This window comes from Aethalodelphis obliquidens, unplaced genomic scaffold, assembly GCF_003676395.1.
Source record: "Aethalodelphis obliquidens isolate GAN/ISIS:26980383/991018 unplaced genomic scaffold, ASM367639v1 scaffold5, whole genome shotgun sequence".
Taxonomy (NCBI): Eukaryota; Metazoa; Chordata; class Mammalia; order Artiodactyla; family Delphinidae; genus Aethalodelphis; species Aethalodelphis obliquidens.
Genome location: NW_020837949.1, coordinates 27,725,438 through 27,752,483, shown reverse-complemented (window position 1 = coordinate 27,752,483; position 27,046 = coordinate 27,725,438). Strand labels below are relative to the sequence as shown.

Here is a 27,046-nt window from a genome sequence, read left to right as displayed (position 1 = left end):
AGTGGTTAAGACTCTGCCTGCCAATGTAGGGGACACGGGTTCGAGCCCTGGTCCAGGAAGATCCCACACGCTGCAAAGCAACTAAGCCCATGCACCCGCAAGCCACAACTACTGAGGCCGTGTGCCACAACTACTGAAGCCTGTGCTCCTAGAGCCCGTGCTCGGCAACAAGAGAAGCCACCGCAATGAGAAGCCGGCGCACCGCAACAAAGAGTAGCCCCCACTCGCCGCAACTAGAGAAATCCTGCATGCAGCAACGAAGACCCAATGCAGAGAAAAAAAAGTCCATTTTGGACTCGAGAACACCATTTGGCAGGTTAAATAGTACCCAGGAGTACATTAATTCATTCTGAAAGACTCAATGCAAACTGCATTGCTCACAAATAGATGCCTTGTGGGATCATTTAGATTTTTATATGGCTATGTTACAAAAGCCCCGCTTTTAAATTTTTGTGGGGACAATTGATTATGATGAACTGTATAAGTTTGGGTGCTTAACTGGTCTACTATTTACCTGCTCGGACATACCCATAGTAAGAAAAATTCCCTGTTCTGTCTCGAGGTATTCCCTTAGCACCCGGTGGAGGGCTGGCCACCAACTTGGATGAAAAATCTCCATATGCCACCCCCGTTTCCCTAAATAGGTATTTGCATTTGCCATCTACAAACAAAATCTGCAGGCCAAGCATGTGCCAAAGAACATATCCTTTAAGTGCCTAATGCCGATTTAAATTTGAGCTATCATTTCACAGACTATGTGCTACAATAGATCTTTTTTTTTATGTGTTACTAGTTCTCAACCCTGGCTGCACCTTAGTATCGGCGATACTATTTGTGCCAGTGCCTCTCGACCCTATATGCACATTATCAGCTCCTGAGAAGTGCTTAGAATTCTCTTTCCTGGGCTCACCCTAAACCAACTAAAAGTGTGAGCCCAGACCTTGAGTCTTTTCAAACACTCCCTGAAGCAGTTCTTATGTGAACATCAAGTTGAGACGCACCATCACAAATGACAGTAATAAAAGCAGCCAGACAGTACCCTAATAAGATTCAAATCACTATATAAAATGATATAAAATGATTATGCATGAATTGGCTTTAGCTTAAATAATATTCAGTTCCTGCTTTAAGTCATGAAATTAAATTGGTCCACACCAACATCAAGATTTGTAAAACAGTCACATTACCTCATCTATGAAACGTAGCATTTAATGATTGTTTTAGGGCATAGACTTTGGGGTCAGAAAACTGGAGTTCAGATCAGGACTCTCGCAGTTGCTAACTGAGTGGTCTTAACCTCTGATTCTCACTCTTTAACTAAATATGGACTGCTACTAGCATCTTCAAAGAGGATTAAATGGGATATGTGAATAGTAAGCAGTAATAGCAACCAGTAAATCAATATAATGATAGAAAAGGAGAACAAGAAATGACAACACAGTTTGTATTTCAGACAAAGGGTCACAGATCCAGAGAGTAAATGCCTCCAGATAACGCTTAATAAAAAGTCAGTGAAGTTAACCTTACTTAGTATGGCAAAACTGATCTAATAAATCCTTCAGTGAGCTGCTTGGATGAGAATTATTATGATAGACCTGTTGAAGGAAATCTCCATAATGACTGAACCTGTAGTATCTTCAGTGATTTTTACCATTTAGAATATAAATAAGAAGCTTTATTTTCTATTGTACTAGGTTACTTTTAATGAAGTAATCACACATACATCCTTACTGAGATATGTTCTAAGGACAAAAAGAACTACAAAGAAATACTGACCATTACTTGGTAAGTTCTTTGTTGGTTATGGTACTGGTACAGTATTTCTGGAACAATTTTGTATGTATTACAAGACAGAAGATAAGTAAACATATTGATGCTGCAGGGAACCTGTAAACTCATGATTTTTAAAAAGAATATATTCCTTAACCATAAGTGATGATACACAGAATGTTGATTTCTAAATTCCATTATCACTAAAAAGATAGGGATAGTCCCTATCCAGGGGCTATAAAGTGCTGATTATAGCCCCGGGATAGGGAGCGTACAAGCTGAGTCAATCAACATCTCAAGCTCCAAAAAACAAAGACTGATGGTATCAAGCTTAATTAACTTCACTAATACCAGGAAAATCTACTACTATATGACTCCTGATATGATGCTATGGGAGTCACAAAACATCACCTATGTAGGGTTCTTCCCAAAAATGTTTAGTTGAATCCAATCATGAAAAAACAGTAAGACAAATCCAGAAGGGAAAACATTCTACAAAATTAAACTCGTTAAAAATGTCATCATCAGGGCTTCCCCGGTGGCGCAGTGGTTGGGAGTCCACCTGCCGATGCAGGGGACACGGATTCGTGCCCCAGTCCGGGAGGATCCCACGTGCCGTGGAGCAGCTGGGCCCGTGAGCCATGGCCGCTGGGCCTGTGCGTCCGGAGCCTGTGCTCTGCAATGGGAGAGGCCACAACAGTGAGAGGCCGCATAACGCAAAAAAAAAAACAAAAAACAAACAAAAAAAAAGCATCATCATAGACAACCCCCCTGCCCCGCCCACCCAATATATGATCCTGAATTGTATTCTGGATTGGGGGATGGGGAAATCCAGCTTTTACAGACATGCTAGGATAATTATGGGACTCTGAATGTTGACTATATATCACATACTAATATTCATCAATATTAAATTTCCTAGGTGCAATAATGGAATTGATATAAGAAAAAGTTTGTCTCTTAGAAAATATAAGCTGAAGCATTTTGGGAAAAAAATGCTGAAAAGCCTTTCTTATTACAAATCTTTTTAAAACTAAGCTTTACATTCTGAAATAATTTCAAAAATTTACAGAAAAGTTGCAAAAATATTATTGAAAGTTCCTGTATACCTCTCAGAGTTTCCCCCATAATGAACATATGATACCATGGTACTTCTGTGAAAACCATGAAACATACATTGTTACATTACTCTTAACTAAACCCCAGACTCTATTTGGATTCCATGGGTTTTTCCATCAGTCTTTTCTATTCCAAGACCCAATCCAAGACACCACGTCGCATTTAGTTGTCATGTCTCCTTAGTCTCTTCTGATCTGTGTGTGACAGTTTCTGAGTCTTGTTTTTATACCTAGACAGACTAGAAAAATACTAGCCAATTACCCTGTACAGTGTCCCCTAGTCTGGTTTTGTCTGATATTTTCATCATAATTAAACTGGGTTTAAGTTGGGGTTTTCAGAAAGAATATCACAGAGGTGAAACGTGCCGTTCTCATAACATCGTAACAGGAGTACATGATAGCTATGTGGCATCAATGGCAGTGTTAATCTTCATTACTTGGTTAAGGTAGTGTTTGCAGGTTACTGTTTTTCTCTTATATTGCTTAGGTGTACATTTCTCACCACTCCTTTCAGTGCAGTTATGTTGTACCTTGTAATACAACTAAGTTCATCTGTGTTAATCTGCATACATTAAAGTACATGCTTTACGATGTACAGTTCTTTTTGTTTATTGAAGTATGGTTGATTTACAATATTAAATTAGTTTTAGGTGTACAGCATAGTGGTTCAGTATTTTTACAGGTTATAAGTTATTACAAGAAAATGGCTAAAATTCCCTGTGCTATACAATATATCCTTCTTATCTATTTTACATCAATACATAGTAATTTGTATCTCTTAATCCCATACCCCTAACTTGCCCCTCCCCACTTCCCTGTCTTTGCTGGTAGCCACTGGTTTGTTTCCTATGAGTTTGTCTCTGTTTTGCTATACCCGTTTGTTTTATTTTTTAGATTCCACATATGATTTCCTTTTTGAGTTCTTCACTGACCTTTTTTTTTTGTGTGGCTGCATTGGGTCTTTGTTGCTGCATGCGGGCTTTCTCTAGTTGCGGTGAGCAGGGGCTACTGCTTGTTGTGGCACACAGGCTTCTCATTGCAGTGGCTTCTCTTGTAGCTGAGGACAGGCTCTAGGCACGTGGGCTTCAATAGTTGCAGCACGCAGGCTCAGTAGTTGTGGCACGCAGGCTCTAGAGCGCAGGCTCAGTAGTTTGGCACACGGGCTTAGTTGCTTCACAGCATGTGGGATCTTCCCAGACCGGGGATCGAACCCATGTCCCCTGCACTGGCAGGTGGATTCTTACCCACTGCACCACCAGGGAAGTCCAATCCATTGTTTTTTAATAGCATGTTTTTTAAGTCTGCACGTCTTTGTTCTTTTCTCATTTGTTTTCTATAATTGACTTCTAGTTTCATACCATTGTGGTCCAAAAAAATGCTTGATATAATTTCCATCCTCTCAAATTTGTTTAGACTTGTTTTGTGGCCTAGCATATGATCTATCCTGGAGAATGTTCCATGTGCATTTGAAAAGAATGTGTATTCTGTTTTTGGATGTAATGTCCTGTAAATATCTACTATGTCCAACTGGTTTATTGTGTCATTTAAAACCATTGTTGCCTTATTTTCTGTCTGGATGATCTGTCCATTGATGTCAGTGGGGTGTTAAAGTCCCCTATCATTATTGCATTACTGTCAATGTCTCCCCTTATGTGTTAGTATTTGCTTTGTATGTTTAGGTGCTCCTGTATTGGGTGCATACATGTTAATGAGAGTAATATTCAACTCTTGTATCGATCAATTTATCATTATATAATGCCCTTCTTTGTGGTTTGTTAAAGACTTTGTTTTAAAGTCCATCTTGTCTGATATGACTATTGCTACCCCCATTTTGTTTCCATTTGCATGAAATATCTCTTTCCATTCCCTCACTTTCTGTCTGCGTGTCTTCAGCTCTGACGTGAGTCTCTTGTATTATCCAAAGAGGCACCCTATGTCTTTTGCCCTATGTCTTTTGATTGGAGTACTTAGTCCATGGACACTTAAAATAGCTATTGATAGGTACCTACTTATTGCCTTTTATTACTTGTTTTTCTGTTGTTTTTATAGCTCTTCCCTGTTCACTTCTTGCTTCTTCCATTGTGGCTTGATTTTCCTTAGTAGTATGGTTGTGTTCCTTTTTCTTAGTTGGTAGGTTTTTAATTTGTGGTTACTGTGAGGTTCATGTATCTACTTGTTTTAAACTAGTAGTCATTTTAAGTTCAAACACACTCTAAAAGAGCCACATTTTTTACTCCCCTCCTCTGCACCATTTTTAATGTCATATTTTACATTTTCACACGTATCCCTTTACAGTTTTTTGTGGTTATAGTTGCTTGTACAATTTTTGTCTTTTAATCTTTGTACTGGCTTATGTAAGTGGTTGATCCTGAGTCCTTACTATATATTTGCCTCTCCTAGTGGAATTTTCCTTCTCCTATAGATTCCTATCTTTCCACTTAAAGACACTTTAACATTTTTTAGGATAGGCTTAGTACTGATGAACTCTTAGTTTCTGCTTGCCTGAGAAGTTCCTTTTGTATTCTAAATGATAATCTTGCTGGGCAGAGTATCCTAGGTTACAAGTTTTTCCCTTTCAGGATATTGAATATATCATGTCACTCCCTGCAAAGTTTCTGCAGAGAAGTCAGCTGATAGCCTTATGGGGATTCCCTTGTATTTGACTCTTCTCTTGCTGCATTTATAATTCTTTATCTTTTGCCATTCTAATTATGATATATCTTGGTGTGGGTCTGTTTGAGGTCATCATGTTTGGAATCCTCTGTGTTTCTAATACCTGGATATTTCTGTCCTTGCTCAGGTTTGGAAAGTTTTCAGCCATAGTTTCCTCACATACATTTTCAATCCCCTTCTCTCTTCTCCATTCTGGGACCCCTATAATGCAAGTATTGGTGGGCTTAATATTATCCCAGAGTTCTCTTATTTTTATTTTTTAAAATTTGTTTTTCTTTTTGCTGTTCTGATTGGGTGATTTCCATTATTCTATCTTCCAGATCACTTACTCATTCTTCTGTATCATTCAGTGTGCTATTCATACCTTCTTGTGTGTTTTTTTTTTTTAATTTCAGGTATTGAATTCATTTCTGATTGGGTCTTTCTATTTTTTAACTTGTTAAAATTTTCACTGTGTATATCTATTCTTTTCCCTAATTTAGTTAACATTTTTATTACCAATATTTTGAATTCTTTATCTGGCAAATTGTTTGTTTCAATTGCAAATTGTTGAGGTTTTCTCTTGCTCTTTCAATTAAGAGCAATCCCTCTACCTTCTCGTTTTGGTGAACTTTCTCTGCCTCTATGAATTTAGGTGAAACAGTTACCTATTGTGGTCCTGAAGGAGTATTCTTATGTGGGAGAGTCCCCATATAGACTGTGTCCAATGCCTTTGGTAGGAGAGCCGGATTTGATGAGGATGCAAGTCATATCTTTCCTCAGGGTGTTCTGGCAGCTATGACCTTGGTAGGGGGTGGGGCTGGAGATGGAGAGGCTAGGGCCAGGTGTGAGGCAGGACCTCCCCTCTGCTCAGTGGCCAGCAACACCCTATTGGGGGGAGTGGTCTGATCCCAAGTTGCTGGAGCAGACTCCCTGAGGGTCAGGCCTGAGCTGGCTCTATTCCGTTTAAGTATGTGTTTATCCCTCTCCCTGCACTGGGGACCCTTGCCCCAGAGGGGGTAGTGCTGAAGCAAATGGGGCCCTTGGGGGCTTTCTGCTCCTGTCTGCCTCAGACAGAAGTCCAAGCTTTCTCTGCCATGCTGCCTGTGCAGGCACCCACAACAGTTTCCCTCGCTCTGCTCAGACACAGACTCAGGTGCAAATCCCTCTGTCCCTAACAGCTGATCCCTCTCCCCAGCCTCTGCCACCCTCGCCCTGTGGTGGAGCAACACTGCAGGGCGCGGGGGACCCACATGGACTCTGAGCATGTATGGGGGTGATGAGCTGTGGTGGAGCGGCTGCCATAGAGATCTGGGCTGCTTTTGATGGGCTGCTTAAGTAAGTGCCAACAATGGCTGCCACCCCCTCACCCAGGCTCTGCCCCAGTACCTGGTAGTTTCCGTGTCCCACAGTTGAGTCTTCTCCCCAGTCACGGCTGCCCAAGATCCCATGTCTTGGGAAACCTGGCAGCTGCTAGAGCAGCCCTCTCTTCGCCCTGCCTTGGGGGGCAAGCCAGTGTGCTCGTGCTGCCCACAAGCTGAGTCCAGTGTTCCCAGAGCCCTCCTGTTAGCCCTCCTGTTCCCAGAGCCTCCAACCAGCCAAGTGGTTCATGTCCCCTGTTTAGGACCCTGGGACTGGGGTGTCTAATCTGTGGCTCTCACTGCTCATTCCTCAGGGCAGGTGTCCAGCCGTGTATTCTCCCTTTTCCTCTAAGTTCCCTTCCAGGCACACAAGTCCCAACCTGATCGTTTTTCTTCCCTTCCTACCTGATTATATGTGTATCTTTCTTACAGCCTTGGTTGTATAGGAGTCCTTCTGCCAGTTTCCAGTTAGTTTTCAGTGAGAACTGTTCAACATGTAGGTGTATTTCTGATGTATTTATCAAACACATGTGAGTTCCACATTCTCTTACTCCTCCATCTTGATTGATCTCCTCCTGTGACGTACAGTTCTATGTGTTTAGGCAAATACATACATTCATACATCCAATACCCAGTATCACACAGAAAAATTCCTTCACCTTGAAAGATCCCTGTACACCCTTTTCAGCCAACCACGTCCCCCCTGGGTCAATCCATGGCAAACACTCATCTGTTTTCTGTTTCTATAATGTTGCCTTTTTTAGAACAAATCATACATTATGTAGTCTTTTGGGCCTGACTTCCTTCACTTGCATTTAAGTTTCATCTACGTTGTTTCATGAATTAGTAGTTCATTTCTTTTTACTGCTGAATAGTATTCCACTCCATAGATGTACCACAATTTATCCATTACTCTGTTGAAGGACATGTTACTGCTTCCAGTTTTTTGCGATTATGAATAAAGCTGTTACAAACATTCACATGCAGGTTTTGTGTGGACATGAACTGTATAAACCCTTGGGCAAATACCTAGGAGGGCAGCTGCTGGGCTATATGGTTAAGTCTAAGTTTAACTTTATAAGAAACTGGCAAGTTGTATTCCACAGTGGCTGTACAACTTTTCATTTCCGCCAGCAAAGATTAAGTTTGTTGATTTGAATCCTTGTCAGCTTTTGTTACTGTCAGTTTTCTTGTGCTATATCCATTTAGTGTATCTTCTTGTGCTATACATCTATTTTAAAGGCTGTGTTACTCATCTTTCAAATACGGCACAAAATTTTAATTAAAAAACTTCACTAAACTAAGATCCCCAGATACAAGAGTTACATCATTTTAGACTACAAAGCTCAGTAATGCCTTTTTCTTCAAATTAAAATGTTGTTACTGTTTCTAAGTATGAAAGTAGGTAAATATATAGAAAACATTACCAGTAGCTCTACCCTCCAGCGATGACCACCATTCTCTTCTAATTTTCTTCTAATTGCACACATGTGGTCAGATTATAACACATCTAAAGAACCAAAGTGTAAACCAAGAAGGAGTCTGATATGTCTGAGGAACAGAAAGAAAGCCAAACATGAAGGAAGAATGATAGTAAGCAAGGAGTAATAGAAGATGAATTTGGAGAGAGATCAGTTCAGGCAGAGCAGAGTTCTTCAATGTTGGTGTGTGTCCAAATTATAAGGCGGCCTTGTTAGAACAGACTGCAGCACCCCACCCCCAAGTTTCTGTGCCAACAGATGGAGAGTTGGGTCTGAGAACTTGCATTTCTAACAATTTTCCAGGTGTTGCTGATGCTGCTTGTCCAGGGTCCCACTTTGACAACCCTTCTTGGCCATACAACACTATGATGAGGGGTCTGATTCTTTGTTCCAAATAACTGAGAAGACAATGGAAGATTTTAAGGACAGAATGATGTGATTCTGTTTTGAATTTTAAATAGGTCATAGTGGCTGAGGTGTGAACGCTGGATCAGAAGGAACGAGATGACAAATGAGAAAGCAGTAAGCTGACTACTACTAGTGAGAAATAATGATGTCTTGAATTATGGTCAAGGAAATGTTAAAGTGTGAACATAGTATAAATTTAAGAAAAAGCTGACAAAACTTGCAAACAGATTGGGTATTAGAGTCAAAGAAGAAGCAAAAAAGGGCATGCTGAGGTCACTTGCTTGACAATGGCCCCTATGGAAGACTTGATGGGGTTACTAATCAAAAGTTCTTATTTCAAAAATATTTAGTGTGAGATATCTGTTAATATACAATTAGAAATACCAAGTAGGCAAGCTGGATATACAAATCTGAAGCTCCAGAAAACTAATTTAAAAATTGGAAGTTATTAACCCAAAAAAACATTTATAATCATGGAACCTACTGAGGTCATTAGCATAGATCTATGCATCTCAAGCAGGGGTGCTCCCAGGGGACACTTGGCAATGTCTGGAGACGTTTCTTACCATCTTTACTTAAGAGGGGACGAGACTACTGGCATATATTGACTGGTCAGGAATGCTACCAAATATCATAAAATGCACAGGAGTGCTCCTAACAACGAAGAATTATCCTACTCAGAACATCAACAGTGCTGAGGTTGAGAAACTCTTATACAGATAGAAAAATTGTCTTTCATGTATCACAGGAACAGGGGAGCATGAGGTCTTTCTCAGATATACAACTGATTGGAAGATATACCACTCATGTACATAATTTAAAAATTGCTTTTATATATATAGATATCTATACCTATCTAGAGAGCTGAAAAATAAATTAAAAATACCTTAAATTACGTTATCGCTTTAGACTTAAAATGGCTGCTATCACACAGTGAAAAATAGTTACAATAAGGAAACAAGGTAAAATGAATGTAACAATAATTTAAATGAGAAACCCTGATTCACAAATCCATCAGACCACGTGCAGTCTCCAGGGTTCTGCTCTTAGATTATGCCACCTGTATACCTTTGTTGAATGAATAAATGCACAAATATATAAGCACATGAATGAACGAACATTATGGTTTAGCTCTCTTAGGTATTAAGAAATACATATAACAGGGAAACAGAAGAGGAAATCTAGCATATGAATGCAGACTCACAATTTCTGGAGTGTGGGTATCGATTCACAAATCCCTAGAAATGAAAAAAACTTCAAAGGTGAAAAGGATACAGAAAAGGAGGAAGAGTTGAAAGGAACAGAAATCCCAACTTTAGGGGGAAAAAAATCCAACATACACACGAATCCTAGCATCCTTCGACACCTAGCATCACACCAGCTATCCACCATTATCAGAAATTTTCAAGTAAGATTTCTTAAGGCTTTATTTTCTGGAAAATATATATGAAAGCAGTGCTCAGGTCTGGGTAAAATAGATCCACATTACGGAAGATAACTTTATAGTCTACTCACTGGAACACATCTACCTCGTTAACAAAACTGCAGATAATCTTTCACAGAGAGGTGTTAAGATCACACATCTACTGTAACGTCAGAAGAAGCTGAGAGATACTGGATTAGAGGATAAATATATTATAGGTATGAGGAGGTGACTATAGGAAAAAAACAATTCTATGCTAAAAGGTGTGTGGCGAAGACCTTCTCACAGGGAAAATGAGAGAGGTACAAGAGATAAATACACTTAAGAGATATTCTGTAATCAATCTAATCACAACGAACATAAAGAGCAGATGACTTCAAATATAAAGAGGATGCTTGCAACCCACGGACAGAAATGTTTGAATTAGGGTTACCTTTCACCAAGAAGGACAAGTTGGCCTATACCATTCACTCATTGGCCAGTGGAGTACATGTGACAAGAATGACTCAGTCAGTGACTAGGACCTTATGTGTTCCCCTTAAACACCCAAGGCCTATCACAATACTTTCTCCATTACAGCAATTACGTTTAGTAAATCAGAGCTGTAAGCTGGGCTCGTGGGAAATTACAAATAAATTATTAATGTACGAACAGAAGGTTTACACACTGCATACTGGTCCACCTTAACTTTAAATCAAGAGAAGTTAAAATTGTGCTCTCTGGGAAACACGGAGCTGACCATAACTCACCCTTCCCAGTTCTTTATCTTCAAGGGCCAGGACCCCAGTGCTTTCCGTGAAGAGTTTTACTTTGACCACAGGCCGTGGATGAGTAGTGGTAAAATCTCCTTGGGTTCCCCACCTGCAATGAAGTAACAAAGATTCTCTTTGAAATGCAGCATTAATTTTGTTTTCCATGTAGATGTGTTTCCTTAGAAGGCAGATTAAGCAATGGAGAATCTTTCATGGCTCAGAGATTTTTATCTTTGCTTCTGTTTCTGACAGATGGCACAGTCAAGAAAGAAAATAACAATAAGCTTTACAGCTTGTAATAATTTTTCAGCTGTTCTAAAAACTAGCACATTAGAGTACAAAACACTGTGTGCCGTAAGGTTAAGGTAAAGCATTAAAGAATATATATATGTAACTGAATCACTGTGCTGTACACCTAAAACTGACACAACACTGTAAATCAACTATACTTCAATATTAAAAGAAAGGTAGAGCATTATAGATATAGCTATTGGAACCTATTTTATTAATTCAAACACAAATTACAACACAATTTTTATGGATGGCTGGGGAAAACTTAACGGTTGGAGTGTGTAAGAGGTCGTTTCTCAGAAATTATTTTTGCATGCTGAAGATTTCACACCATCTCTTCTTACAGAGTCTTCACTAGATATTTTATTTATATTTTTAAAAGTGGAGGTAATCATCTCATCCCTTACTTTACATGATTTTTTAAAGCTCCTGTCAAAAGGAAAGAAACAAGCACCATAAAGATAGGAGTGTTTTGCCATTAATTTCCCAGTACACTCTGCTAAGAAGGAAGTCAGTCTGTCGATATCTGGCTTTTCAAATCATAACAAAATAACATGTTCCCTTGGCTTATCTTTTAATTAATAGCATCTCATCTTTACCACATACCAACTCATTCCAGTCTATTTGCAAACTCAGATAGCACACACCTGATACTAAAAAATCTTATCAATGTTTCTCACAATTCTGAGATCAGACGTGATATTCAGCACAGCATAAAGAAAACACCACTGAGAAAAACAGACATAACAGGAAGAAAAAGAGAGACTTAATGAGATAAGATTCCTGTTAAAAGTAAATAACCAAATAAAAATACCAATTTCTTATTTTAAAAAAAAGTTTACCACATTCATGGCACTGTCTAAACTTTATTTTATAAACCTTATTCAGAAAGCTGAAATACAGAAAACTGACGTAAGTATACCAAAAACTAAATAATCATGATGTCTTCTCCGATCATAGCAGTTTTAATTTTTAACATTGTGATACATGTACAATAAAAGCAGAGGCCATTTCCATGACTGAAGAAACCTGCCTCAAGATGCAGTTTGTTCTTTTGAAATTAAAGTCATACTTCAGAGGGAAGGGAGAGATTCATTCAGGATGGAAAGCAACTTAATTTCTATTTCAGATTTCTAGAAACTGATTAGCAAAGAATCTTTTTGCCATTTCATAGAATTAAGATGGTCTGAGATAAAGTAGAGCTAAAATAGGAATAAAAATAAAAATAGATTCAGAACCAAAATAAGGAAGGAGAGAACAATTCTTAATTTAGAATGTGGAATCTTAAGCCTTGAATACAGTCAGCCGATCTGGATAACAACTCCGGAGTTGACGCCCATGACATACCCTTCTCTTTAGTGAGTAACATGTGGTTAAATTTGGAAAACTAACTTTTGGAGACATTTTCTTATAACTGAAATCAATGATTTTTAGTAGTCATGTAGACACAGCCTAATAGTTTTCCACAGAATTTGCTGATCTTTTAAATTAAATTCTCTTCATAAAAATTCTTTGGTGTATTAAATCAATGATACTTTGTCTCCTCTAATGTCAAAAATCCTTTGAAACTATTATTACAGTTTTAGATGATTATTTGAAATTCCTAATCTACTCCAATATGCAGTTCTCCAAAGAGAAAAATATTGACTGACCCTATTAACCATCACTGAGGGACTTGGTGAGTTTTGTCTTTTACCCTCATCCTCCCGTAATTTTACCTGAAGGAAGGGAAATGTGTTACCAATTCCACTTTGTTGGATACAGTAAGACAAATAACATCGCACATGTAAAGAGCTGTGCTCACCCATGATCGCACGAACTTCCGGAAAACTGCCTACTAACTCAGATCCTTGACAAACAAGCATCTTCAACAACTGTTCTTCAATCTTTATTCACTGTGGTACGTCTCTCATTTACTCATTAAAACCATTTTATTGTGAACATCCTATATAAGTTGCCTAAAAGTGAGATACAATGTAAATAATAATAAAAAGAAAATCGATATTCCCACAGCTCAGGTTAAGATGGAAAATGTACCAGGACATTAGAAGAGCTCTGTTCAGGTCTGCAGTGGTCATATCTTCCTCTCGCCCCTACTCCACACTACCACCAAAGTAGCTAGGATTTTGGATTTTATGTTAATAATTCCCTAGAATTTCTTCTTCTTTTTTCTTTTTTTTTTTTGCTGTACGTGGGCCTCTCACTGTGTGGCCTCTCCCGTTGCGGAGCACAGGCTCCATACGCGCAGGCTCAGCGGCCATGGCTCACGGGCCCAGCCGCTCCGCGGCATGTGGTATCTTCCCGGACTGGGGCACAAACCCGCGTCCCCTGCTTTCTTATTAAAGGGAATATTTTCAGCATTTTACCTCTGAGTGTGTCCTTCTTCGTCTCTTGTAATAGTCTGTATTTTAAAGTCTATTTTGTCTGATGTGAGAATTGCTACTCCAGCTTTCTTCTGATTTCCATTTGCATGGAGTATCTTTTCCATCCCCTCATTTTCAGTCTGTATGTGTCCCTAGGTCTGAAATGGGTCTCTTGTAGACAGCATATATACAGGTCTTGTCTTCATATCCATTCAGCCAGTCTAGCTCTTTTGGTTGGAGCATTTAATCCATTTACATTTAAGGTAATTCTTGATATGTATGTTCCTATTACCATTTTCCGAATTGTTTTGGGTTTGTTTGTGGAGGTCTTTTCCTTCTCTTTTGTTTCCTGCCTAGAGAAATTCCTTTAGCATTTGTTGTAACGCTGGTTTGGTGGTGCTGAATTCTCTTAACTTTTGCTTGTCTGTAAAGGTTTTAATTTCTCTGTCAAATCTGAATGAGATCCTTGCTGGGTAGAGTAATCTTGGTTGTAGGTTTTTCCCTTTCATCACTTTAAATATGTCCTGCCACTCCCTTCTGGCTTGCAGAGTTTCTGCTGAAAGATCAGCTGTTAACCTTACGGGGATTCCCCTGTATGTTATTTGTTGCTTTTCCCTTGCTGCTTTTAATACATTTTCTTTGTGCTTAATTTTTGAAAGTTTGATTAATATGTGTCTTGGCGTGTTTCCCCTTGTATTTTTCCTGTATGGGACTCTCTGTACTTTCTGGACTTGACTATTTCCTTTCCCATATTAGGGAAGTTTTTAACTATAATCTCTTCAAATATTTTCTCAGTCCCTTTCTTTTTCTCTTGTTCTTCTGGGACCGCTATAATTCGAATGTTGATGCATTTTTATGTTGTCCCAGAGGTCTCTGAGACTGTCCTCAATTCTTTTCATTCTTTTTTGTTAATCTTGCTCTGCGGTAGTTATTTCCACTATTTTATCTTCCAGGTCACTTATCCTTTCTTCTGCCTCAGTTATTCTGCTCTTGATTCCTTGTAGAGAATTTTTAATTTCATTTGTTGTGCTGTTCATCACTGTTCGTTTACTCTTTAGTTCTTCTAGGTCCCTGTTAAACATTTCTTGTGCTTTCTCCATTTTATTTCCAAGATTTTGGATCATCTTTACTATCATTACTCTGAATTCTTTTTCAGGTAGACTGCCTATTTCCTCTTCATTTGGTTGGGCTGGTGGGTTTTTACCTCGTTCCTTCATCTGCTGCGTATTTCTCTGTCTTCTCATTTTGCTTCACTTACTGTGTTTGGGGTCTCCTTTTCGCAGGTTGCAGGTTCATAGTTCCCATTGTTTTTGGTGTCTGCCCCCAGTGGGTAAGTTTGGTTCAGTGGCTTGTGGAGGCTTCCTGGTGGAGGCGACTGGTGCCTGTGTTCTGGTGGGCAGGGCTGCGTCTAGTGGTATGTTTTGGGGTGTCTGTGATCTTAGTATTATTTTAGGCAGCCTCTCAGCTAATGGGTGGGGTGGTGTTCCTGTCCTGCTAGTTGTTTGGCATGGGGCATCCAGCACTGGAGCTTGCTGGCCATTGGATGGAGCTGCGTCTTAGCGTTGAGATGGAGATCTCTGGGATATTTTCACCGACTGATATTATGTGGGGCCGGGAGGTCTCTGGTGGACCAGTGTCCTGAACTCAGCTCTTCCACCTCAGAGGCTCAGGCCTGACACAAGGCCGGAGCACCAAGACCCTGTTAGCCACACAGCTCAGAACAAAAGGGAGAAAAACGAAAGAAAAAATAATAAAAGAATAAAATAGAATAAAAGTATTAAAAATAATAAGAGAGCAAGCAAACCAACAAACAAATCCACCAATGATAACAAGCGCTAAAAACTATACTAAGATGAACATAAAAATCAGAAACAAGTCAGTCACAGACAGCAATCCCCAGGTCTACAGTTGCTCCCAAAGTCCACCTCCTCAACTTGAGATGATTTGTTGTCTACTCAGGTATTCCACAGATGCAGGGCACATCAAGTTGACTGTGGAGATTTAATCTGCTGCTCCTGAGGCTGCTGAGAGAAATTTCCCTTTCTCTTCTGTGTTCGCACAGCTCCTGGGGTTCAGCTTTGGTTTTGGCCCTGCCTCTGAGTGTAGGTCGCCTGAGTGCATCTGTTCTTCGCTCAGACAGGAGGGGTTTAAAGGAGCAGCTGATTCGGGGGCTCTGGCTCACTCAGGCCAGGGGAGGGAGGAGTACGGTAGTTATAATTGGAATGTGGGGAGAGCCTGCAGCGGCAGAGGCTGGCATGACGTTCCAACAGCCTGAGGCACGTCGTGCGTTCTCTCGGGGAAATTGTCCCTGGATCACGGGACCCTGGCAGTGGCGGGCTGCACAGGCTACCGGCGGGGGTGGGGGGCGGTGTGTGTGTGGATAATGACCTGTGCTTGCACACAGGCTTCTTGGTGGCTTCATCAGCAGCGTCAGCGTTCCATGCCTGTCTCTGGGGTCCAAGCTGATAGCTGCGGCTCGCACGCCCATCTCTGGAACTCATTTAGGCGGTGTTCTGCCTTCTGTGGGCAGACAGGGAAGGAATCCTCTCTCCTCACGTACCCTGAAACAATGGTCTCTTGCCTCTTAGGCAGCTCCAGACTTTTTCCCAGACTCCCTCCCAGCTAGCTGTGGTGTATTAGCCCCCTTCAGGCTGTGTTCACGCAGCCAACCCCAGTCCTCTCCCTGCGCTCCGACCGAAGCCCGAGCCTCAGCTCCCAGCCCCTGCCCGCCCCAGCGGGTGAGCAGACAAGTCTCTCGGGCTGGTGAGTGCCGGTCGGCCCTGATTCTCTGTGCGGGAATCTCCCCGCTTTGCCCTCCGCACCCCTGTGGTTGCGCTCTCCTCCGCGGCTCCGAAGCTTTCCCCCCGCGCCGCCACCCGCAGTCTCCGCCCGTGGAAGGGGCTTCCTAGTGTGTGGAAACTTTTCCTCCTTCACAGCTCCTCCCAGAGGTACAGGTCCCATCCCTATTCTTTTGTCTCTGTTTATTCTTTCTTCTTTTGCCCTACCCAGGTACGTGGGGAGTTTCTTGCCTTTCGGGAAGTCTGAGGTCTTCTGCCAGCGTTCAGTACGTGTTCTGTGGGAGTTGTTCCACATATAGATGTATTTTTGATGTATCTGTGGGGATAAAAGTGATCTCCACATCTTACTCCTCCACCATGTTGAAGGTCCCTCCTCTACTGTGCTATTTAAATCTATTTTATCCTTGATGATTTTTGGTATCCCTTATATAGCAAGGTGTAAGTATCGAGGTCTCCCACCAAAATTGAAATTTTTGTCAATTTCCCTTTGTATTTTTGTCAACTTTTGGTGTCCTTTTTGGTGATGTAAAGTGTTCAATAGTAACCATGCCCTTTAAGTCTGAACAGTTTATTTTTTCACGATCCCAAGGTCATGATTACTTTTCAACCATCAGACTTTTGTAAAATTAGAGAACTAACACTATGCCAGGAATGGTGATAAGGTACAGACAAGCTTAGAGAAGTCAGACAAGGAATCTAATCAATATATTCCAAGTAGAGACAGTAATTTATTAGAAAACAAAGAGTTAAAATTTATGAGAAATCATTAGTAATCTATAACTTGGAAGGGAATCCAGGGTATCCATTCTCAAACCCAGTATGCCAATGAAGGCAGGAAATAGATGAATATCAGAGGCCTGATGGGCGATCCACAAGAGTACATTTACCTACAAACCAGGTCCAGGAACTCTGTAGAGTATGGATTGCTAATGGCCAACTCCTGTGAAATGAGGAAAGCTTAAACAACATGCTTTCAGGCAGGGAGAAGCTGAGGCACAAGGATACTGGCAGATCCTAACTAACAGCTAGAGGTCTAAGTTTTTATGGACATTTGACAAAAATGTGCAATTTTAAAGGGTGCATGAATATAAATATGGTGACACTTAACAGTCCTTATATATTCCAACATTCTAGGATACAAGCAAACTGGCATCACCTTGATAATTTCTCCTCTGAAAAATAAGTTAAAAAGATATGTACAGTTAAAACATGCTTATGAATTCTGTAACGAATGAATTAAAAACCAAAGTCTCCCTCCCCCTCCACCAAAAAAGTCAGGGAAGAAAGGAAAAAGATAATAGGCCTATCTTCAATATTCACCAGGATATTTCCTTGTTTTCTACTTAATTGGCATGTTTAAACACTTTCAGGAATTAATACTAGTTATCATCTTACTATTTTCTCTGTATTATGTGATGAAAGAATACACTACCCTTGCTGTCAATTTGCTTTGTTTCAAAATGCATTGCCTTTTTCTACATCTATGAATGTATTATTTGTGAGGATTAAGACTTCCAATGCAAATCTTCCAATCAATAAAATATCTACAAAGCACCTGCAGGTCTTCGTGGCTATGAAAACAGGGTAGTTCGTATACAACTGAAATAACTGACATTATTTATGTATTTGCTAATAAATAAAGTATGCTGGAAATTTGTATCAGGAGCCAAAATATATGTTCAATTTATTCATCCAGTAAGACTATTTCTAGGAATTTATCCTAACAAAATAATGTGTAATAAAAAAGTATAAGCAGGAACATATTCCCTATAGCATTAGGTATAATAGCAAAAGCAAGCAACTTAAATGTCTAATATTAGGGGAAGGATTATGTAAATTATATGGCACACAATGGAATATTTTGCTGCTACCTATGACAGCTATGAAGGTGATGTACAACCATGCATGATGTATTAAAAAAAGAGAAAAAAAGAGGGGACACAAAACTGAATCAGGGCCTTTTATTCATTCAAAAAAAATTGATGAGTACCTTGTGTGTGCCAGACATATTCTAGTGTCAGCAACCAAAGTCTAGCCTCTTGAAACATATTCTAACAGAAGATTATAGACAATAAACATTTTTATTATTCTATTCTGTAACGTATCTCTCTCCACCCTTGCCCTGCATTCTTAACAGCTAGATACCTCCCATGGCCTCAGAGAAGTTAGAGAACTAGATTTATATTGTGATCGGAAAGAATTCTCAGAGGTCAATAGCATATTTGTTTTAAAGTATGTTGAAAACCATGAGCAGTACAACAGTTATGTCAAAAAACATTCAAATCCCTTAACTCAAAATTCTTATTCATTGTGACTACATAATGCACCATGATTACAGAAGCTAAGAACTTAAAAGCAGTCTCAGTCTATATTCCTCATTATAACCAGCAGTAACGAGTTAAAGATATATGTAACTCAAAAAATTATTTCATCCATCATCTTATCTCTTCATTGTTTTATCTAGCCAACTTTGTGACTGGTATTGGGAAAGGCAGTGGGCATTCAAAAAAAATCAAGACAACAGATCCTGTACTAAGTAAACTCATAGTAGTAGGGGAGACAGACACATAAACTCAAATATAAACAATAAACTAAATCATACAGAACTGAACAGGGCTCTAAATTGTACTTTTAAATTACTTTTGAGGTCTAGCACTTTCTCTTTATTAGTCATCTGCATTTCTGACTTGCCCTTTTATTACGACGGTCCATTTCTCTCTTAGCAGGCTTTCTATCAATTGGTGATTTTTAAAAACTCTTTGTAAGACAGACATTAACTGTTTCCATACATATGGCAAATATTGTCACACTTGGTTATTTTCTATTTAACTCATATATGACTTTGAAACTGGGATTCACATATATACACTACTATATATAAAACACATAATAAGGACCTACTGTATAGCACAGGGAACGCTACTCAATACTCTGTAATGGCCTATATGGGAAAAGAATCTAAAAAAGAGTGGCTCTACATATATATGTATAACTTATTCACTTTGCTGTACACCTGAAACTAACACAACATTGTAAATCAACTATACTCCAATAAAAATTTTAAAAAAATAAAAAATAAGTTTAAAAAATGTATAGTTTAAAAGTATTAGGTAGCTAATTCTATCAATTTGATTTATAGTCTCTGATGTTGACATCCGACGTTAAAAGTTTCTTCTTAACCAAAGATTAACCAAAGATGACTATTAACCTATATTTATTTCACACATTTCCACTGTTTAAATCGTCAAGTTGTCTGAAATTTAGTAGTGATATTAAATTTCAGTTTCACTTTTCCTTTTATCCCAATCTCATTTGGTTTAAAAGTCAAATGCATTTACTATTATATAAACTTGAGGTTGGTTTTGAATTTTCTGTCCTAAATATCTATCTCCTGAGCTGTGCTGTTTTAATTATTACAGCTTCATAAGATATCTGTTAGAACCAAAAAAAGACATTTTCAAATTATATTTCTATTCAAGAAAAAGGGAGGTCTCCATGAACTAAAATCTGTTCTGATATTTCTTGGTGAAGACTTTTTTTTCTTCTTCTATGTAGGTCTCACGCATTCCTTGTTGAACTCATTTCATAGTACAGTTGACCCTTGAACAATATGGGGGTTAATCCCCATATAAGTTATAGTTGACCTCTGTATCCGCAACTCCTCTCCATCTGCAGATTCAACTGACCACTTACTGTGCAGTACTGTAGGATTTACTGTTGAAAAATATCCACATGTAAGTGGACCTATGCAGTTCACACCCATGTTGTTCAAGGGTCAATTGTATTTATTTTGCAATTCTACGGAATCTATTTCCTTTATACTGTCTGACTATACTGTCTATGTCCTTTATACTGTCTGACTATTGCTGTTATATAGGAAATTTACAAACCCTGATTTCCAATCTAGTGACTGCTTTTTAAAATAAAGTCTTCACCAAATTATCTTTAATTCTATTACACAAGTTGAGTTATTAAAATGATCAAAACTCAGTGACACAATTCAAATACATCACTAATTTTATAATAAAAACATTAAATAAGGATCCAACTACAGAGGTAGAGATCAGTCTTTAAAGGATCACATATAATTCTTAAGATCTTCCATGCTGCAATTACTTAACCAAACAATCCAACTATAGATAAGTTATCATTTTCATAATTTAGGCATTTTAAGATTAAAATGATGCAACATTCATCCAACAATCTTTGCCTAAATAAAAGTTTCGGTTGATAAACATCCAAACATCAGATATTTGGTAGCACTGACTTAGATACTCTCTTGGAAAGTAGAAAACACTTCCAAGTTTTCTGCAATTGATTTCAAATAGGTCTGAGGTCTCTTTCTGCTGTCCTACAGGGAATTTGCCCAAGAAACTAGATTTGGATTTGCCCAATTCATGATGAACAGTCAGGACTGTCTTGAGTTATTTTCAATTACTCATATTTGGTGACAAGGTAGTTGGGCATTCTTCACAAACTCCAAGGACCAAGAAGGAATAAGATGCTTGAGAATGGGATGCAGTGAGTTCATGAGGAAGGCCTGATGGTATGTTGTACCCACAAGAGTTTCAAAGAGTTATCATCCACAGACATGTGCCTTCTTGGGGACTGGATGCCAGCGAAGTTTGCCTGGTTGACTGAGGGCAAACAGTTGTGTCTCTGCTTGTGCAGCTGTCTTTATGCAGCTGAGCTCTAGCATGCTTCGCTTACATAAAGAAACCTATACCCCTTGCCTGAATCTGTTGGTATATTTCTGTCAGCCATTGTCCCACTCATCATGGCCATGAGTATTCTAAAATCACTCTGAATTAGATGTGTGTGTAAAATAGGTACATTAATAGGACGTATAAAATATACCAAGCAGATACAAGACCTCACTATTACAAATACACAGGACTATATTTTTAATTGAATTATTTTAAATGGGGATTAATTTAAAAAGCATTACAAATAGCCTGATTATTAATTACATGAATATAAATTAAATAAGAAAACACTGAAAGCATTTTAAAAATTGTTAAGCACTGTATAAATCCTTTAAAATATAGCATTTGATTAATATGAGCAAGTAATAAGACAGTTTCATGGAAAGCTCTTTTTAAACAGAAGACATTTTTGGAAGAACAGATCTTCAAATTTAAAAAGTTCAACATTTCTAAGTCATTTCCCAGGGCCCAAGTGTTTCAGAGTTTTATCCAAAACTGATGGACTTAAGCCAAAGATTAATGGAAGAATGGTGAAGGTAACTACATTTTCATGGGAATTTGGATGACTGGTGATGTCATTTACCCATCAAAACTATGGTCAAAACTATGAGAGGAACTTATTTGAAAAATTTAACTGCTTGCAATAGGCTGCTGGAAACTCAGGTCTGGACTTTCGCTAACACGCTGCAAATGAAGATACGGATTTGAGAATTATTAACATAGAGATGGTAGAAGCTATGACAATGAATGAGCTTGTGAAAGGTGCCCATTAAAACTCAATGATAATGGGGACCTGTATCTTACAAGTCTAGGTCCATATATGTATCCATATGCTTGTGTGTGTACCTAAGTGCATACTTATTTCTAACAATTTAAATTGTTCCATAACTTGTACTTTAACACTACGTATTCTTTATGCATCAGTACGTGGATTTACACAATTTTTAAGACTTGTAAAGCATTCCCCTTATATGGCTATGTCATCATTTATTCAACCACTCTTCTGTGAATGGATCCTAAGGTTGCTTCCAGTTTTAACTATTACAAGAAATACTACAAAAAAGTCTTTCTATATATTCAACGGTTTTTACAACAATATTAAAAACAAAAGATCAAGGACAGAATTCCAAGACATCTTTTATGTTCTTAAATACTAAAGGTTTCTAAGTAATTAAAAAGGTTGATTCATAAGAAATTTATCTATGTATTACATAACATTTGTCACAAATAGCTATTGTAATTAAAACTCCAGATTTGAAAATAATGCATTGTAATACAAAACCCAAGATTACTGGATAGAATTTCAAACTTTTATTACAAACAAACACCCCTCCCCTTCAATTTTAATAGTTAATCTGTAGAGCAGATTTAAATTTCTTCCCTTAAAAATATACTGAGTATATTTTAAAACAATTTTCTATATATTTAATGGAATTAGTTTAAGTTAGGTGATCAATAATGTTTATAAAAGTTGCCTTACTTATTGTCGTAACAGTTGACATACTTTAAAAGTATTTGAAATTTCAATTTGAGATATCTAAATTGAAATGCAGAGGTTAATAATATGCCCAAGGCAATACTGTGGTAATGAATAAAATTATGATATAACTTCCTAGGCCACGAGGATAACATTTATTCAACAAATCACATTTCCATTTAAGACATCATAGTATACTACTGTATCCTTTCAACAAAACCAAAGGAATTATTCTGCATAGCTATCTGTGAAATACAACAACCTTAATGAAATTAATGACAAGTGTCACAACATTGTTCTAAAGAGTTTCATATAAAGATGTGGGGGGGGGGGGCGGGAAAAAGATTGACAAAAAAAAAAAAAAATCCGAACCAGTATCTGAGCCCTTGCCTCAGTGGAGTAACAGTGGTAGTGAGACAGGGCTAAAGAGTGCAGGTCCCAGAGACAGTCTGTGGGCTCAAATACCAATTCTAATGTGCAAAGGGACTACAGGCAAGCAACTCTGTCATAACTAACATTTCCCGCATAAAACTGTTGAGGTATAAATGAAGACAATTCATATTAATGCTCATAGTGGCACAGCACCTGTCACACAGAAAGTGCATACAGAATGCTATAATTAGGATCCACAGTAGTATTCCTTTAGCTTTACTAAGCAAAGTGATACCTACCTGGAAGAAAACTGATAGATTTGAACGTTAAGATTTTAATCTGTTTCATAAAACGGCAACATTAAAATCCAGACAATATCAGAAACTAGAGAGAGATATCAACTAATAGCAAAAGACGACAAAGGAGAAAAAAAGAAACAGGAAGAGAAAGAGATGGGGGAGAAAGAAAGTAGGGGTGAAAAAGAGAAGAACAATGGAGAAAGAGGGTAGAGGGGGGAAGAAAAGAAAGGAGGATTAATAAAAGACCAATCTGGAAAGGAGAGAGAGTAGTCTGGATCTTAACCCATATTTGCACATTATCTTTAATCTTTCTTTTAAAGACAATGTGCAGTCTAAATGCAGATATGATGCAAATCTTAATAGAAGAAATAAAAAATATCCTTTAAAGTGACTAAGTTTGATCACTCTAAGCTTTGGGAGGAGCTTTCAAAAACACCACACTAAAACCTTTTTATTATGATGAAAAGACAATACAAAGTTATCTGTTTCTTCAACATGACAATGAAGAAATCCTGGGATGGTATCTTGCAGTTTAAGGTAGAACAATATTTGGGGATGACTCAGGATGGGTAATGATCACTTTCATAATGAAAGAAAAACGCTCTGGGCTTCACCTTCATTCTGGCTCTTACCCTCTACTCGATGATATCTCCGCTAGCCTTCAAAGAGCTCCATTTTGTTGCTCTCAAGATTGGTAAAGCCTCAAGAATAATAGGATAAAATTCTCCTCCAAAGTCTGCATTTCATTTATGAAGTTATTCAATGCCATTAAACTTCCATATCCAGAGTACAGAAATCATTATATTTGAACCATTTTCTTCTGAACAAGTCTAACAAGCATGTTAGCACAAAACCGGATTTCAGGAACGACAGAAGATATTAATCTCTCATACGCATTTTTCTTTTTCTCCCTCAGAGCAAGGTAGTTCAGAGACATTAGCTTGATGCATCTAATTTTAAAGAGAACCATTTGTCACATCTTGCATTACAATTTTACTTGGTCAAGAAAGCACCCAAAAGTAACTTTTTATAAGCTGGAAATCAAGATTTTTAAGAACTTACATTTAGAAAGACAGGCTAAATAATTCATACATAAGATAAATTAACTTAACTTTAAAGCATAAAGTCCACTATACACATATAAATCCCTAGAAAAGGATTTAAATAATAAAATGCAATGGTGTAAAAATGAGAGCATAAACCACTACAGAAATTTACCAATGTATGTACATACTGTTCTCATACCCGTAACTTTGAGGCTTATGTGAGAATATCAGTCTGATTTTTTTCCTGTTTTTTTTGACATGAAAATAAAAGGTGGATGTGTTATATAAACTGGAATTTAAAAAAAAACTTTCAAATGTCATAGAATTCATGCATTATCCTTTAAGGATAAAAAGAAATTTAAACTATACTGTTTCCAAATACTAGGTTATAATTATCACTAATCAGTATAGCATACTGTTATTAGTAAGTTGGAGTGTCCATCAGTTACTAGTACAGGTGACCCTTGAACAACACAGGGGTTGGGGTGCTGCCCCTCTGCGTAGTCGAAAATCCAAGTATAATTTACAGTCAGACCTCCCTATACACGCATCTGTGGATTCAACCAACTCAGATGGTGCAGTACTGTAGTATTTACCAGTGAAAATAATTCACGTATAAGTGGACCCATGCAGTTCAAAACCCGTTGTTCAAGGGTCAGCTGGTGTTTGCTTTACCAGATCTTCCAATGATTACTCTTTAATTTGATAGAATTTCAAGCAGGGGTTAATGTTCTTTCGGGCTAGACAATATGGGCATGAAAATATTTTGCTTTATATATTTTTTAATGTGAAGGCCTTGGAATTGCTAAAGTACTACAGTGTTAGTGCATCCCATTCTTAATGACTTACATTTGAAAGCAAATGCTCCTCAGCTGTTTCTAGCTGCTCCAAAGGTAAAAGCCTCTTGGTTGTGTCTTCAAGCAGTAACATGGGGTGGGGGGCAGGGGTGTTGAAAGGGAAACAGCAGACTGAATCATCTACACAGGCTGTTTTCTCCTAGAAAAATCCCTCCTGGGGTCTCCCTGCAGATAAAACTACTTTTTTTTCATTCCTAAATGACTATTTATGTGAAATAAAAAGATGTGCCAAGTGCAGAGTAGTTTGGGAACAACAGGAGAAGTCTCTGAATTATAGCAACATCTCAGATTCCAGAGAGGGTCGGAGTCACCTGGGACCATCCTGAAGGGGTTAAGAAGACAGCCAAGAGCAACAAGCACTCAACAAGAGCATGATGTATGGAGCTGAAGCAAGCAGATCTAAAGCATGCAAAACATGGCAGGGCCCAAACCAGCCCCAAGAGCATCAGTAGGGTACTTGTACTCCGGTCCACTGCCCGGAGGACATCACAGGAAGACGCAGGAGGAATCCGGTCAAGGAGCCGGATCTGGTAATTTTCATAGGACACAGTCTCTGCTGGCCCTTGGTGCTTCTAGATCCTATGAGACCTACCCTGTGTTACTCAGGAAAAGAAATCCCCATTAGCTGGGGACTTCTGATGGCCAGTGACTACTTAATTTTGTGATACTTTAGAACGTAAATGCAATGCAGACATGCTTTTAAAAATTAAGGACATTTAAATTGATTTTTTTGAAAAAAATGTTTGATCCTTATGAGACAACGGGAACTCTGTTAAGGTTTTAAAGGAGTGAAAGTGATTTATGTTTCTCCATAACTTACCTAATTGGCACTTGAGGAAACATTTTAATAACGACACTTTAATTCTTGCCTCATTTGTGCAACCTCTAGAACGATATTTAATAAGCACCTAGTATGTGACCATTGTAGTGATGAATGTTTTAAAATACGAAGATGAAAGAAAACAGACTACGGCATCCAGGGACTTAGCTTGTGGGAAAGGGAGAAGCGTGAAACAAACAAATACTATATAGTACAGATTAAAGGTACATAGTGGCCTCCACATTAAGACCAAAGTCTCCCCCCTACTGCATTATCCTTCTACGTTTATGATTTGTCTCAGCAACAACAGCTAGACCCCTCACTGCAACCACCACTGTGCTCTGTACGTAACAAGCATACATTACATATTCAAGAGAGAAGATGATGATGTGTTAAAAAAAAAAAAAAAAGTACAAAATTTGTAGTCTAAGAGGACTGGGCTTGAAAAGCTGAGTTAAATCATGTATGTCAAACTTTTTGAGGATACATTCTCCTACCTAGAAAACAGGAATAGTAGTAAGACCTCCCTGACAAGGATTCAGAAGAATAAATGAAATCAGTAAGAAAACACCTATCATAATGTCTTGAAAATTAGAAGGGCATACTAAATAAATGACTATTCTCAATTCACCCGAGCACCCTATTCTCCTGATGTCAGGATAGAGATCCAGGTGAGCAATTCCTGACTGCTTCCTCATACCCGTTTCTCTGAAGGGAGAGCAGCCCTGAGAGTGACCGTACATTCTGTTCTCAGCTGAAAGCAGCAGCAAATACATCAAGCAGGACAGAAGACAGGCCCTGAAACACCACAGGTTTTACCCAGATTAGGTGGGGATGCAGGTTTTGCTGACAGCTCTTTGACTTCTGGGAAGTCCATCAGTGCTGAATCAGCTCCAGAAAACACGGCTGATGCATGTTTTGGCTTTCTGTGCCCCTTGCTCTGTGAGAGTAAGGCACAGTTATTTTCACACAGTCATGGTACCCAATTTCGAGGCAGGAAGCACTTTGGGGAACGTTGCATCCAAGTCTAAGATATAGATATTTGGAATTCC

At 38.5% G+C, this 27,046-nt stretch overlaps 1 protein-coding gene across 9 annotated transcripts in view; it reads right to left on the bottom strand.

The window, feature by feature from the left end:
• The window catches only part of CADPS2 (calcium dependent secretion activator 2), a 483,666-nt gene that overhangs the window by 251,717 nt on the left and 204,903 nt on the right, over positions 1-27,046 (bottom strand). For all 9 annotated transcript variants that reach the window (XM_027102072.1, XM_027102066.1, XM_027102065.1 and 6 more), the window contains exon 7: positions 10,963-11,074. In XM_027102072.1, coding sequence (XP_026957873.1) covers positions 10,963-11,074 — 112 coding nt within the window. The remainder of the gene's footprint in view (positions 1-10,962; positions 11,075-27,046) is intronic.